General features: G+C 45.2%; 1 protein-coding gene across 1 annotated transcript in view; it reads left to right on the top strand.

Annotated features, from left to right (window-relative positions):
- NMNAT2 (nicotinamide nucleotide adenylyltransferase 2) overlaps window positions 1-16,654 on the top strand; it is an 82,868-nt gene that overhangs the window by 50,277 nt on the left and 15,937 nt on the right. Inside the window, exons 4-5 of the mRNA XM_077332615.1 lie at window positions 6,720-6,798; window positions 14,671-14,797. Of these exons, the coding sequence (XP_077188730.1) occupies window positions 6,720-6,798; window positions 14,671-14,797 (206 nt within the window). The remainder of the gene's footprint in view (window positions 1-6,719; window positions 6,799-14,670; window positions 14,798-16,654) is intronic.

The raw sequence follows: 16,654 nt of genomic DNA, 5'->3' as shown, positions 1-16,654 counted from the left end.
TCTGATGATGCAATGAAGAATTCCACCCAATACAAGTACAATGCTAATCCAATGAAACAGCTATTTCTGATTATTTTGACCCCCACTGAGACAGGGGAGGCATCCCCTAGTACAGGGGTGGGCAAACTACGGATCTCCAGATGACCATAGACTATAAGTACCATGATCCCATGCTGGCAGGGGCTCATGGTAATTGCAGTCCATGAACATCCGGAGAGACACAGTTTGGCCACTCCTGCCCTAGCACCTGGACCAATAAGGGCTGTATTCAGTGAACATATCCAGACTAGAAACCCCTTGAGATGATCGTTGTCCTTATATGCAGACTAAGCACAGACTTTAAATACCACACAGTAAAGACATGCAGCAGTTATTATGAAAAACTGTTATTGCTATCCTGGAATTCTAAAGAGTCTCTATAAATTTACAAGCCGCTTAAAGAAATGTCATTTTCAACCATTAAGTGAATAGCCAGTTTCCCATAGATGCTATGAAAATGAACCACCACCTGCCCACCCTGGATTTCCAGCCGTTAAGCCCATAGAAGAATTTAGTACAGACACTTATTTCTCTATCTGAAACAGATGTGATAAGGTACATTCATAAAAGCAAGCACCTACTCACCCGGGAACCGAATTTAGCCTTTGGAGATTTCCTACTTAAACCTCAACATGGCAATCAGGGACCTAGCCTTCATAATTGGCCACAGCTGCTTTCTTCTGACAAAGGACTCTTAAGTCTTCCCATCATGCAGTGTGTGTGTGCGTTAAGTGCTCTCAATCTGCTTCTAGTCCATGGTGTGCCAATGAATTAATGACCTCTGAAGCATCCTGTATCAACAGCCTTGCTCAGGTCTTGCAAATGAGTCCTTTATTGAGTCAATCCAATCAAGTCCTTTATTGAGTCGCTCCAACTCATGCCGGGGCTTCCTCTTCTGTTGCTTTCAACTTTCCTCAGCGTTGTTGTCTTTTCCAGTGACTTGTCTTCTCATAATGTGACCATATCTGATAGCCTCAATGTAGTCATTTTAGCTTCTAGAGAGAGTTCAGACTTGATTTTATTTAGAACTCACTCATTAGTCTTGTTGACTTGCCTCCAACACCATATGTCAACCCATTCTGTGTCCAGAACGGTCAAGGGATTATCAGAATGCTTCCTTGATTATTCCTCTTGATTGTTGACTCCTGTTTCCCTGTGTCTTGACTCACCAATGAGAGTAAGTCATGGAGGTGCCTGGAGAATCTTCAAAGGACTGTTGTTGCTGTCTGTACTTGGGTAAGGTGACCAGATTGTCCCACTTTTGGAGGGACATCTGGGGCACCTTGCAAACTGTACTTATGTTGAAATTTAAAAATATATATTACAATACTATTTTTGTGTTCTATGCGTTCTATGAAACTTTTTGTTGCTCCATATAGACCAAATTTTTAATAAAGAACCCCCCCCCAGTCAATGGTGTCCCGCTTTACCAATGTTAAAATCTGGTTACCTAGGAAGTGACAGAGCCCTTCGCCTGTATGTTTGAGTGGGAGAGACACTGGACTAGGCCGGTGTTGTTTGTTCTTCAACCCTTTCTTGCTTCAAACTATGCCCTGTAATTATGGTTACTAGATCCAGGCTAGGAAACTCCTAGAGATCTTGGTCTGGGCAGAACTGAAGTTTCCATGGGATGCAATGCCTCCAAAGTATCTGTTTTCTCTGGGGGAACTAATCTCTGTAGTCTGGAGATGATCTGTAATTCCGGGAGCTCTCCAGGCCCCACCTGGAGGCTGGCATCCCTGCCCTTAATGTGAATAAGCCACAGGCCAAGGACGTGGGGCCAGAATTCCTAATCTAGTTGAACCTGTGGATACTTTTGGAATGCCGAAAATGGGCAGTGTGTTTTACTCAAAACACAACAGCTAACTGTTTGATTTCCCAGCCCCATTTGCATGCACAGGAAGATGGGCAAAGCTTATCCCAAGTTGGGCAGCCTCTTGATGATGGGATCAGTGAAATTGCCCCAATAACACTCCAGTTGCCTGGGGTGAGTTAACCTAGCGTGGTGAAAAAAACCAGCATGGTGTAGTGCAGGGGTAGTCAACCTGTGGTCCTCCAGATCATTTGCTGGCAGGGGCTCCTGGGAATTGTAGTCCATGAACATCTGGAGGACCACAGGTTGACTACCCCTGGAGTATTATGGAGAGCCGGGTTTGATTCCCCATTCCTCCTCCACAGGCAGCCAGCTGGGTGACCTTTGGCCCGTCACAGTTTTCTCAGAGCTCTCTCAACCCCACCTACCTCACGGGGTGTCTGTTATGAAGAGAGGAAGGTGTTTGTATGCCACTTTGGGACTCCTTCAGGTGCTGAAAAACAGGGTATAAATAAACAGCACTTCTTCTAAGGTAACTTACACACATGTGAACCCTCCCAGAGGCAGCCTGTTTTATGTGAATTGAGCCTTTAGCGACATTAGTGAGAGTGTGTTAATTAGCAAGCTGGCATCTCTGAAGAAAGCTCAGGTGAAGTGAATGGAAAAACAGAGCTCAGCTGCTAAGAAAAATGTTTAAGAAAGCAGCCCGATTTAGTAACCCATTACGTTTTCAATCAAGACCTCGTGCCGTTGCTTGGCCTGTGAGGTTTTTGATGCTTTCTTTATAGAAGCTAAGCCTGAAGTAGGGGAGCTTGGGAATTTCAGCACCCTTCTATAGCTGCGCTCCCTCATCTTGTGAGAGACAGGCGTAAAATTGCCGGGCCGCCACCACTCCTGGGAATGGCCACGCTGGGATTTGTAAATGAGGAGATGTCATCGGGTTTTAGCAAATGTGTGGCGTGGAAACAGTTGGGAAGGCAGCTGCGAGAACTGCTGGTAACTAAGAGGCATCCCTAAGTGAGGCTATAGAAATTAAAATAATGGCTTGGATCCGCTGGTAATGCCCATTAGAGGAGTGAGTTTTTGATGCCTCCCCTCTCGCACTGCAGCCCAAAATGGCCCCTGAATTGCTGCTCAGGGGGGAGGGGAAGAAAGAATTGGAGATTTGTAGTAGGAGGAAGAAATCAGCAAAAATTGGTCTCCTTTTTATCAGTGGAAATCCTCTTTTGGATGCAGTCCAATCCTTTTAATTGAACAAATATTGAATTTTGTACCAACATCAGGGGGAATGTCTGTCACGGCCTCTAAAGAAAGCATATTCCAGTGAGGTTGTGGGTATTCCAAGACAAAGCCACTAAGCAGCTCTATTGTACAAGAGTGTGATATCCATAACAATGCACTATAAAATCAGAGTCCAGTAGCATCTTTAAGACCAACAAAGATTTATTCAAGGCGTGAGCTTTCAACTGTAAGCAAGAGTGCTTGCACTCGAAAGCTCATGCCGTGAATAAACCTTTGTTGGTCTTAAAGGTGCCACTGGACTCTGATTTTGTTGTGCTACCTCAGACCAACACGGCTACCCATTTGAATCAATACTTCGCTATCTGTAAACCGCTCCCGCGGGAGCTGTAAAAATAAAAGAGTAAGGGGTAAGTGGGTGGAGAAAGGGGCGGGGCGAGTCCGGGATAAAAACTTGAAGGGCCAATCAGGAGCCGCTCCTAGTGTCAGTCCGGGGGCCCTCTGACTGGCCCCTCCAAGTGTCAGTCTGGGGCCAAGGGGCCCATTGGCAGCCACGCAAAGCGCGGCTCCCAATGGTCCCCTTGGCCCATCCCAGACTCGGTAGGGAGGGGGGCGGCCAAGGGAGGCTTCAGCAGTGGGCTTGGAGCAGGCCCAGCATGTCCCAGATGCACGGGGCCTGCTCCGAGCCCGCTGCTGAAGCCGCGGACTCAGGGGGAGGGGGCGGGGGAGTCTTCAGCGCTGGGCTGAGAGCAGGCCTGGCGTGTCCCAGATGCACCGGGCCTGCTCTGAGCCCGCTGCTGAAGCCGTGGACTCAGAGGAGGGGGGCAGCCGGAAGAGGCTTCAGCGACAGCCTTGGAGCAGGCCCAGCGCATCCCAGATGCGGCGGGCCTGCTCCGAGCCCCACGCTGAAGCCGGGAGCTCGGGGGGAGGGGGCGGCCAGGGGGGCCTCCCGCACCCACCCACTGCCTGCTAGCACCCACTGTATTTTGTATACAGCGGGCTTAACTTCTAGTTTAGAGATATTTGATCAGCTTGAAGGAAAAACTTTCAGTTGCTGATCCCTAAATAATTTTTGGTATCACACTGTGTCAGCCTGTACCCCATATTTTTGTGCTCATGTGGTTTAGACTTGCAGAATTCTTTGGCATTTCAACATGCTGCCAATTTCTCTTTGTGGCATGAAATGCTTCAGCTGGAGGCATTTTCTTCACGCCATTGACTAATGTGCCTGGTGTGGGGATAGGCAGAGCTGCAATTATCATCCCCAACCTCATCACTCTTCATTCATCTTTGTGGCTGAAATTAGCTGAACGGGGTACGTGGAGGGAAAGATTGTATTTAATGAATGGTCTTGACGGCTATAAATCTGGCCGCCTTTTTTGTTATAGTTGAATCAAAATTTTCTCTATCTAGTATTCCTTTAACGAAATCCCCACCCTTTGAGTCCAAGTGCTTCTTCTTTTGTTATGAAGCTTATCTAACTATTGAGGGAAAACTTGATAAGCAGGTGTAGCATCTTGTATTTTTACAAGTACACATAGGGCTGATCACTTTTAGCTTCTTATTTAGCAGCTGGTTGTTTGTTCTGACAAGCAGTGGCAAATCCTACACGTACAACTGGATGAGTACGACATTGTAAATATGTATGTTTAAATGAACAAAGTTCCATATTGCAACGGGGTTAAACCGGATATACGAGCTAACTACTATAGCTCTAAAAATCAGTAAATACTAAAACTCCTCTATCAACAATGATAAAAATCAAAACTTGGTAAGGTAAACTAGAAATGAACATCAGATTGGTTTTCCAAAGCTTGCTTAGATCGATTGGCTACAAACGTTCTTAAAGGGGATGGAGGCAACATCTTGATGTTACTTCCAAGGGAAACCTAAAAGTAATGGCACACCTCTCTAGGAGTTACTGGAAACTCTATGGTAAAAGCCTTGTGTGATGGCATCACTTTGGAGTCATACTGGATGTGACATCATTGTGTTGGTACACCACCAAAAAGTCCCCGCTCCCATGATCCCCCATCAGTGCAGCAGTTTCTAAATAGAATTTCCTGCCAGTGACTCCTCCTAGGATCTGGGTGGAGGGGAGCAGGTGCCAGGAAACACTTTGGTGGGCACCCTAGCTCCTAAAGGTACCATGTTGGGACTGTTGGTCTAAATCATAGGTCTTCTACTGGTGGTTTATAACCAAATTATAGTTCTTTTTAGTCAAGGTGGATACTCCAGCAGCACTACAGCTATAACTTGGAAAGGAAGACATTGGCAAAAATTCATGTAATGCTGAGAGAGACAATAAAATACAGACAATAAAAAAGTAGAAGTGGCTCTCCCATTACAGATTAGGGTTAAAGAAGATCTTCCTCCATCAAGCTAGAGAAGTTGAAGGCTGATGGTCTAAGCCTCTAAAAAAGATGTACCAGTGAAAGTTAAGGCGCTGGGAAGCCAGGGCTGTCTAACCAAAAATAAAGGCATTGATTGTCTTAGAAGAAACCTGAATATAAGTTTATAAGACGTTTCTATTAGCACCTGGCCAACTACTTGATGGAGCAATGGCTGCAACTGGAGGACATAATAAACAGTGGTAGGTCTGGAGTAAATTAGAAAGTTGAGCTATCAACTTGTTTGGCCAATATAGTTTTAAAACTGAGCATATCAGAGTACAATGGACCACTTCAGTTATTATAGACCAAGCCATCTTGGGGGCACCTGAGCCTAAGTGGCTGTGGAAATGATTGTTGATATGAATGGGAGATCACTGGGAGTCTGATGCTCAGGATATATGTATAGAAAATAAATCTTTACCTATTTACCTAATCAGTATGTCAAGAGCCTCTTGTGGCGCAGGGTGGTAAGGCAGCCAACATGTTGTCTGAAGCTCTGACCATGAGGCTGGGAGTTTGATCCCAGCAGCCGGCTCAAGGTTGACTCAGCCTTCCATCCTTCCGAGGTCAGTAAAATGAGTACCCAGCTTGCTTGCTGGGGGGTAAAATGGTAATGACTGGGAAAGGGAATGGCCAACCACCCTGCATGGAGTCTGCCAAGAAAATGCTAGAGGGCGTCACCCCAAGGGTCAGACATGACTCGGTGCTTGCACAGGGGATACCTTTACCTTTAATCAGTATGTCAATAATGGCCATTACAGGCATTTGGTTGAGGGAAAATCAAATAGATAGATAGATAGATAGATAGATAGATAGATAGATAGATAGATAGATAGATAGATAGATAGATAGATAGATAGATAGATAGATAGATAGATAGATAGATAGATAGATAGATAGATAGATAGATAGATAGATAGATAGATAGATAGATAGATAGATAGATAGATAGATAGATAGATAGATAGATAGATAGATAGATAGATAGATAGATAGATAAATCTTGGGCCCCTCCTGTAAGCACCAACCCTGAGAAATATGGCTGCAGTGGTGGGGGTTTTTAGGGAGTGGAGATAGGATTGTCTTTTAGTTGTTTTTGCACTGTTGGATTTTTAATGTATTCATGTTGTTACCTGCTGTGAGATGGCTGGCCCAGGAGCGGTGGTCTACAGATGTAATCAATCAGTTTGCAGATAAGGCCAACTGAACTTTTCTCTGTTTCTTCCTTACAATAGAGTGGACCCCTGGGAATGTTACCAGGATACCTGGCAGACTACTTGCAGCGTACTCGAACACCACCGGGATCTGATGAAAGTAAGTGGATTGTGCCGAATGGTGGGAGATGTTTGTGGCATGCATGCTTTGGTTAAACATATCCCACAATTCTACAGAGTGCAGTGTAAAATTCAGCATAGGCTTGCTGTTTGCTCAGCCTTGGCCCCTATATCCCATTCCCATCCTCAAATTCTACCCACTTTTGGTTCCACCCCCAAAGTCTCCAGGTACTTCACAACCCAGAGCAACATTATGAATACAAACTGTGTGTTATAAAACTGCATTCCCAATCACAACTGAAGTCACGGCCCACATGCTGTGAAATTGCTTAACCTGGGGGGATGCTCAGTTCCCCTCCACTTCTATGTGTATTTCCCTTGCCTATTGATGTGGCAGGTGTGCAGGGTTCATAATCTTAGATTAGAAAACCTCTGTGGTAGGGATCAGCAATGTTTCTACTCCCTTCTCAAATATGCTGTACAGTTCATCTCTGACTTGCATCAGATCCAAACTAAATCTTCCACTCAAGTAAGGTACTTCTGCCCGTGGAACAGAATGTTCCAGCCCCCCCCCCCCACACACACACACATTGCAGCCAACTGATCGCCCCAAAAGCTGCTCCCGCAAAATGGCATTAGAGGAATTAGTGAAAATTACCCCACTTCTTCCATTAATGGAAAATTTCACCTGGATTCATTATGCTATGCATTTCCCCTATTCACTCCCTAAATCATATTGCTTTAGAAAATGTTTTCTCTGTCTCTCTTTTTCTGAGAAAGAGCTTCTTGAGGTTCCACCCCAAAATATCCAGATATTTCCCAACCTGGAGCAGGCAACCCTAGCTGAAGTGTTTAACTGCTGTTTCAACAAAAGTTGATTGAATTTCCTGCCACAGTTCATCAGGCATCTTCCCTGTTGTATCTAATAGTTGAAATCAATTTTTCACCTCCATTGCATATGTGAGTGGAATTTTATTTACATCAAACTTCCTTAAACATATCCAGATGCTGATTGAGGTTCAGAGCATGAACTGTTATTGGCTAAAATAAAAACAAAACTCCACAACATCAAGAATGCCATGGAGTCTATATTATATGCTATCGATTCCAGGGGATCTCCAGGACCCACCAGGGGACTGGCAGCTTTGGGCCTAGATTTCTTGGGCCCATCTTGGGTTCCCCACAGCCACTTAGAACTTTCTGGGAATGGCTTTTTTAAAATAAGGGAGAGTCCAAATAGGATCTAGCCCCCCCCCCACCCCCCATGTTTTTCTGCATGGAAACAGCTCTGGAGGGAAAGAGTTTCCCTTGTTTTGCTGCTCGGTGTGTAGTATTCTGTCCATATGCAGAAACTTAGGGAACAACTCCTCCCTAGTGCTCTTTCTGTGCAGAAAAATGGCTTGGGGGGGGGAACCCATTCAGGTTCTCCTGTACCTGAATGAGTAGTTTGACTCTTAGCTAGTCCACGGAGAAAGTGAGGCCTCACTTGCTTTTCAATCACTACACTAAATCGGCTCTATATTACATTTTTTTTTTATGGTGACCCGCATAAGTTTAAAAAACTAATATTGTTACCTGTATGGTATCTCTTTTTCTGTGCAAGGCAAACAGCAGCTTTGGAAAGTGATTGAAAATGATTTGGAGAAGGTGAAGAGGACTATATAAAAAACTGAGCTAGCTTTGGAAGGGGAGAGGTGGGTAGAATTACTGATTCTACCCCACCTCCAGAAAAGTGTATTTGAGGGAGAAAGCACTGCATCGGAAGAAGAACAGGCAATCGGGAAGGGGATTAAGAGAAGGACAATGGGGTGGAAAGGAAACAGGGTGTATCCTTTCCCCCCCAGAATGTCTAGGTCATTCGTAAAGTGAAATTTCATGGGCTTTTAACCAGTTAATAACAGTTATTAGGAGGTCTCCGCTTTACTTTCTCTCTGCTCTAGCCATTGAGTTTCCTGCCAAAGCAAGTTATTACGAACACCTTTATTCTTTTCATTGATCCAGCCTGAAAAGCCAGGCAGCCAGCAGCCCGTAGTGCCAAGACTAATGGCTGCAGGGAATGTGAGTTGATGCGCCATCAATACTAAGCAGTACATCAAAGGGGTAGGAGAGCTTTTGGGTACACCGAACCCAATGCACTCCCATCACCTGTCAGATATAATGGATAACGGATTTGGCTTCCTCTCACTATGCAGCTTAGAATGTGCACAATTTTAAAACAAAAGAAAATGACTTTGAGCGCTCAGTACATATCCTAGTTCAAGACAGTTCTACATTGGATTACAACTCTGGTTTGCAAATTCCTGTAGATTTGGAGGGGGGGGGCAAGTCGAGGCTGAGGAGGACAAAGGAGGGACTTCAGTGGGATATAATTCCATACAGTCCACCCTTCAAGGCACCTATTTTCTCCAGTGGGAATGGTCTCCGGAGTTGTATTTTAGGGAAATTGCCAGGCTCCACTTGGATGTTAAGCAGTAGAGATGGGCACGACCCAACACACAAATTTGGGTAGTTTGTGGCTTGCAAACCGGGCTCCTATGTCCATGCCCCTGACAAAAGCACAAGACCACATACGGGTATTACCCCTCTGTGTACATTCGTGGGCTTTTTTGGAGTGGCTTCCTCCCTTGGCGTACGGGCATTGAGCATGTAAAGTGTACAAAAGTCTCTCTTCCAGCAAGGACGGGGCTTAGGAAGGTTGTCTATTCCAATGATTATCCATTTAGGTTGATTGACATCCTCATAAGCCAAGAGTAAAGCTCCCTTTGGTTTCAATGAGAATGCCTTGCCCGTGAGAGCTCTTTGCGTTCTTTAGCTCCCGGTAGAAGAGGGTGAAAGTGAGACATGCGTAGCTATTTGGAGGGAGAGAATTTTGTGGGATAGCTGGGGGGTTTACAGAGAAGGAGCAACTTCAGCATTACCTGGGTGTCTTCAGCTGCTCATTTCTGGCAGGCATTCAACCTCCCCACCCCCCAGGCTGATTGCCTGTCAATTGGAGCCTCACTGAGTGCAGGCAGATGTCTTTTAGTTTTTGTCTCTGAAGGGGGGAGGGATTTCCTGGAAGCAATTTCTCCTAATTTTCTTTTTAGAAATGGAGTGAAGGATCACAGATAGATCCTGATTTTACTGTTGTACAAAGTGCTTTTGGAAGGGTGTGGATAAAAGCCTGATCTAGATGGTTTCAAATGGATCCTCATGAATTTATATGATTTCTAAATTGCAATGAAATAAAACCACATTCATTCTGTAGGCCATGTCTTAGACTATAGGCAGCACCACAAAAGTCATTCATCCCCAGCATTGTGGTGCCACAGTGGGGCAATAATTTGGTTTAAAATTCACCGATCCTCACGATTTTTGCTCTGGGCCACCTCAAGCTCACCATAAGATCACTTATATCGATATCCACAGTATACGGCACAAAAATTACAGATCCACGCTTTCATGGCGATGTTACAGGGCAAAAACATGGTTCCAAAGCACGGATCCCCATGGATATATGGAGTTTTACTTTTATGGGCTCCAAGATCACCCCTCCACCACCTGGGGACTGCAGCAAAGAAATTAAATGACACTTGCTCACGTGGAGGAAAGCTATGGCAAATCTAGACAGCATTCTAAAAAGCAGAGACATCACCCTGCCAACAAAAGTGCGTCTAGTTAAGGCTATGGTCTTCCCAGTTGCAATGTATGGCTGTGAAAGTTGGACCATAAGGAAAGCCGAGCATCAAAGAATTGAGGCTTTTGAACTCTGGTGCTGGAGAAGACTCTTGTGAGTCCCTTGGACTTCAAGGTGAACAAACCGGTCAGTCCTACAGGAGATCAGCCCTGACTGCTCTTTAGAAGGCCAGATCCTAAATATGAAGCTCAAATACTTTGGCCACCTCATGAGAAGGAAGGACTCCTTGGAGAAGAGCCTAATGCTTGGAGAAGAGCCTAATGCTGGATGGAGTCACTGAAGCAGTTGGTGCAAACCTAAATGGACTCTGGGAAATGGTAGAGGACAAGAAGGCCTGGAGGATCATTGTCCATGGGGTCGCGATGGGTCGGACACCACTTCGCACCTAACAATGGCTATGTGTATGGGCACTTTTAGCACCTCAGAAATCTCCAAATGCACACCCTTGTGGTTCTGCCATGGTGCTAAGATTTGATCCATGGTATCCTCATGGATCCTCAGAACTTTTGTGTTGCATCACCTAAAACACAACTCCATATATTGTTTTCTTTGCCTCATATTTCAACATGGATCCACTGCTTTGTGCTGTTGCCATGGTGGAAATCCATGGTTTCAAAGCATGGATCCTAAGAATGTTTGTATCGGTTCAGCCAAGACTCACAATCACTCATCACCTCCATACCAACGGGGGACAACACAAAAGTCATGAATCCACTGCTTCTTGGTATCACCACATCCAATAGACTATCTTTATCCAATTGCCTTTGGAGGACATCCATTGCACAGTCCTCCTTCCTTTCTAGGCAGTGGCTCCCATTTTCTGAATGCACCTCGCCCTCACAAACCCCCCCCCCAAAAAAAACCCAGGAAGGTAGTAACTTTTTAACGTGTGATGGCATCACCCAGAATTAGTTGGCATGTCGGGGTTTGAGGAGTGGGAGGTGATGCTCTATTTCGGGGGCAAAACTCTATGGTTTGAAGCCAATTCTACCATAGAGTTTTGGCCCAAAATCAGAACATTGTTCCCCAATGTCTCCAGCATGTCACTTCCAGGTGATATCATAGAATCACAGAATCATAGAATAATAGAGTTGGAAGGGACATCATAGGACATCTAGTCCAACCCCTTGCACTATGCAGGACACTCACATCCCAATCGCTCATCTACTGTAACCTGCCACCCCTTTGCCTTCACATAATCAGCCTCTCCATCAGATGGCTATCTAGCCTCTAGTTTAAAACTTTCCAAAGATGGAGAACCCACCACCTCCTGAGGAAGCCTGTTCCACTGAAACCACTCTGTCAGGCACTTCTTCCAGAGGTTTAGATGGAATTTCTTTTGAAATAATTTCATTCCATTTGTTCTGGTCTGTCCTTCTGGGGCAAGAGAAAACAATTCTGCTCCATCCTCCATATGGCACCCTTTTAAATACTTGAAGATGGTTATTAGATCCCCTCTCAGTCATCTCCTCTCTAGGCTAAACAGACCAAGCTCTCCCAGCCTTTCTTCATATGTCTTGGTCTCCAAACCCCTCACCATCTTTGTTGCCCTCCTCTGGACATGCTCCAGTTTGTCAACATTTCTCTTCAACTGGGGTGCCCAAAACTGAACACAGTACTCCAAGTACTCCAACCAGTACTCCAACCAGTACTCCAACCAGAACAGAGTACAGTGGTACCATCACCTCCCGTGATCTGGACACAAAACTCCGTTTGATACAGCCCAAAATCCCATTTGCGTTCTTAGCCACTGAGTCACACTGCTGACTCATGTTCAATGTATGGTCTACTAAGACTCTTAGATCCTTTTCGAACATGCTACTGCCAAGATGAGTCTCACCCATCTTATATTGGTGTATTTGGTTTTTCCTTCCTAAATGCAGAACTTTACATTTGTCCCTATTGAACTTCATTTTATTCAGTTTAGCCCACTTCTCGAGCCTATCAAGATCATCCTGTATTCTGTTGCTGTCTTCTATTGTGTTTGCTACCCCTCCCAGTTTTGTATTATCTGCAAGTCAGTATGTCAGAAAGCACTCCCCACCAACAGCACCAATGCACCCGGCAACCCTAGCAACAATTCACTTAAAAATTCACATAGTACACTTCTAATATTTGATGTCTTGTGTGTCTCCACAAATGCCCCCCAGCTGTGATATTTATTTAGGCAGTCTTTATGCCCCCCATGGCTCCTTCCAAAGAACCACAGGTATTCACTGAAAGACCCCTCTTGCAAAACAGGCTGGTATCTAAACTTGCGTACATCTATAGCATAAGTATGGCCAATATATCCATCACCTCCTGTCAGTCGCCAGAGGACATGCATTTTGGAGAAGCCCAAACTGCAGCAGCGATTCACGTTGACTTAAAACAAGGTGTGTGTGCAGTGTCATACAGATCTTCCTGGGACTGGCTTTTCAGTTCTATCCACATTGATCATTCACTTTGAAATCAAAGCATTTATACACCCTTTTTCTATTTGCAATGTCCCATGTCCTCCTTTTTGTAAAGACAAACCAACTCTCAAAGGCATACCAATTAGGATTGAGCACCCTCTGGTGGCTCGTACAAGAACTAGTGACCGCACTGCACAGCACAATTCTAAATATGCTTCTTTGACTTTTTTATTGTAGAATCTGCATGGTCCACTGCTGAATTCTAAATTAGCAAAGGAAGAATGCATCTCTAGTTCCTTGAAACGTTTAAGGCATGCCAAATATGTATTGAGAGGTCCTAGTAAGAAAGAATTCATGCTGAAAAAGTACCTAGATCAGTGGTCCTCAACCTGGGGGTCGGGACCCCTTTGGGGGGCAAATGACTCTTTTTCAGGGGTCACGGCATGGCCCTTCTTTCCAAGGGGTCCCAAAGTGGCTGACCACTCCTCTTCCATATAATGTTGTGCCATTAGGAAGGTTAAGAACCACTGGCCTAGATGGATTAGACCAAGGTCCATCTTGACCAGCCCTCTTTGCAAAAATTCCTAATACGCGCCCATCACGTGCAGACGATAAACAAACATCGATATCAAAAGGCCTTTCTGTTTCCAGTACTTCTTGTATTGTGGAAATTCATTGGATCGTTTGGTAGTTACTGTTATGAATAATAATATAGCATCAAAGATAGTGCTTTAGAGATGAATGTAAACAAAGAGACCAGTCTATATCCCAGGGGCTAAGAATCTAAATATTGATCAGAAGACAGTCAAATAGAAGATGAAATATTGAGTTTCATGTAGGATTGCCAAGCAATGAGAAGAAACCAGGGTAAATTCTTTAGACAGTAGGCAGGAGTGCCAGAGAACATAAGAGAAGCCATGTTGGATCAGGCCAGTGGCCCATCCAGTCAAGCACTGTGTATCACATAGTGGCCCAAACTCAGGGGCCAACAGGAGGTTTACCAGCAGGGCCGGAACTCTGGTTGCCCCCCATCACCCACTGTTGCCCCCCATCACCAAGAATACAGAGCATCACTGCCCCAGACATAAAGCCACCCCATCCCACCCAATATCAATGGGATACTCTACCATAGACTTCTTAAATGCACTTCAGGTGTCTTAAATGCACTTCAGGTGTATCGGAAGCCTGATGGGCTCTACTGCTTGAAGGGAGAGCTCTACCTCTATGCCCAGATTTCAGAATTTAAGTATATTTTTATCCTACCTTTCCCCCTCTCCATTTATATCCTCACAACAACTACGTGAAGCAGGTTAGGTTGACAGAGAGTGACTGGCCTGAGGTCATCCAATGAACTTCCAAGGCAGAGTGGGTATGTAAATCTGGATCTCCCACATCACAGACTGACTCTCACAGGCAGTGACTTATTTAAGGGGTTGGGGGAGAGAACTCCAGGGTGGAGGTAGAGAAAAGGCCAATCCAGCTGGAAGAAAGGGGAGGGGCTCTGGCTCAGGGATCGGGTGGCTGCTTTGTATGCAGAAGTTCCCATGGCCAGTCCCTTTCATCTCCTGGAAGAAGAAGAGCTAGTTTTTTGTATCCTGTTTTCACTCCCCAAAGGAGTCTCAAAGCATCTTACAATCGCCTTCCCTTTCCTCTCCCTGCAACAGACACCCTGTGAGGTAGATGAGGCTGAGAGAGCTCTGAGAGAACTGTGATTGGCCCAAGGCCACCCAGCTGTCTGCATGTGAAATTAAAGCCACGCAGATGTGGCCAGTGGCTCCTTTTCTGTTGGTTGTGCAGAGCGCATGAACACTGACATCCTATCGTTTCTTCTCTCCTCTAGCGAGTGACTGGCTGCATCCTCTCCAATGTCAACACACCATCCCTGACTCCAGTGATCGGACAGCCCCAGAATGAGTCCCCGCAGCCTATCTATCAGAACAGCAACCTGTCCAACAAGCCCACTGCAGGTAGGTGTCAGCAGGAGGAATCGAGCTCTCCTACGGTGCCCGAAAAATAACATTTCAGTATTACATCTAATTTAAAAACCAAGAACTGGAGAACTAAATCCTCCGCAACATCTCAAGAGAAGGTGTCCAGTGGATTTTCTCCCACAGTCAGTTTCAGCTGTCCCTTTGCCTGTCTGCTCTGTACCATGCCTCAAGTCCTGCTTGGTGCTGGAGGGCCAAAAATGTTGGATTAAAATGGATAGGAGAAGTCATGGCTGCCTTTGTCTATTCAGACAGTGATGGATTAAAAACCACAGGGTAGATGAGTTGTGAACTAGCAACTCTACAATGACAGAAGAAGAAAAAGAGTTGGTTTTTATACCTTCACTACAGGAAGGAGGCTCAAAGCGGCCTACAATTGCCCTCCTTTCCTCTCCCCACAACAAACACCCTATGAGGTAGGTGAGGCTGAGAGACCTGTGTCTGGCCCAAGGCCACCCAGCTGGCTGAATCAAACCCTATTCTTCAGATCAGAGGCTGCCGCTCTTAACTACTGTACCATGCTGGCTCTCTGAACAAAGTATCATAGGTCACAGTCCTTTATGTTTTCTGAATCATGCCATTATTATATAGCCCTTATACCTTTACCAAAATGTCCTCCTGAACAATTCAGGTTAACCTAGTTTGCAGGATGGCAGAAGCACAAGAACCTTCTTGACCTTCTCACGCAGGCCATTCTACAAGGTGAGGACCGCAACAGAGACCACAATCACTAACCCATCCTCTCCCCACAACAGAAGCCCTGTGAAGAAGGTGGGGCTGAGAGAGCTTTGAGAGACCTGGGACTGGCTCAAGGTCATCCAGCTGGCTGCATGTGGAGGTGTGGGGAATCAAACCCTGTTCTCCAGATTAGAGGCCACCGCTCTTAAACCACTACCCAGGAGTAGTCAAACTGTGGCCTTCCAGATGTTCATGGGCTACAATTCCCATGAGCCCCTGCCAGTGAATGCTGGCAGGGGCTCATGGGAATTGCAATCCATGGACATCTGGAGGGCCGCAGTTTGACTACCCCAGCACTTCACCAAGCTGGCTGAAAGGGAGCCTGAACATTCAGAAAGTGGCTGATTCAGATTTACTGATATACAGCTTCAAGCCAGGTACAAAAACACATAAAACCCCCGAACAACACTATAATTATTACAAAATATTGTAAACCAGCAAGTAGTCATAAAAACAGGAAATTTAAAACAATATTAAGCAGGAACAGTTTAAAAAGAAAATTAAATTACCAAAATTCACGACGAGTTTCCAGTGCTAACGTATGTTTGACGTAAACAGTGAGCAATATTTAGCTACCTGTTTAGAGACGTCAGTGCTTTCCTCTGAGAAGAGCAATTTTATGTTTCCTTCCTCGGGTGATCCAGGAGGCAGAAGCAAAAGGGAAGCAATAACCTTATTGCGTTGTACCACAGAGAGTGGGCACCTAAAGAAAACATGTCCAGGGGTCTCCAATTCCCTTGACCCACATATAAATGTTCTCTTGCCTTTGGAATTCTTTTGTATCACCCTATAACACTGCAGATGAAAGGGAAGAACACCTTGCGAGAGTAACAGAAAGCAGCTGAATATCAATGACTGAGATGAAGCACCTGCAGTTTTTTTTAAAAACTTTGCTTTGAAAGAGGAGCTTTTCATGAAGACAGGTGAACAAGGAAAGGAATTTTGATTCTACAGCTGATCTGTTCGGCTTGTTTTTAATCCTCCTGTTTAAGAACATAAGAAGAGCTCTGCTGGACCAGACCAACCTCGCAAGCAAACCCTGAGCACCACCGTCTGGATTAATCAGTTTGTACCAGCATCTGTTGCTCGGAGACACTT

The sequence above is a fragment of the Paroedura picta genome, chromosome 4, assembly GCF_049243985.1.
Source record: "Paroedura picta isolate Pp20150507F chromosome 4, Ppicta_v3.0, whole genome shotgun sequence".
Taxonomy (NCBI): domain Eukaryota; kingdom Metazoa; phylum Chordata; class Lepidosauria; order Squamata; family Gekkonidae; genus Paroedura; species Paroedura picta.
Note: the sequence above shows the minus strand (reverse complement) of the source record. Positions and strands in the feature narration are given on the sequence as shown.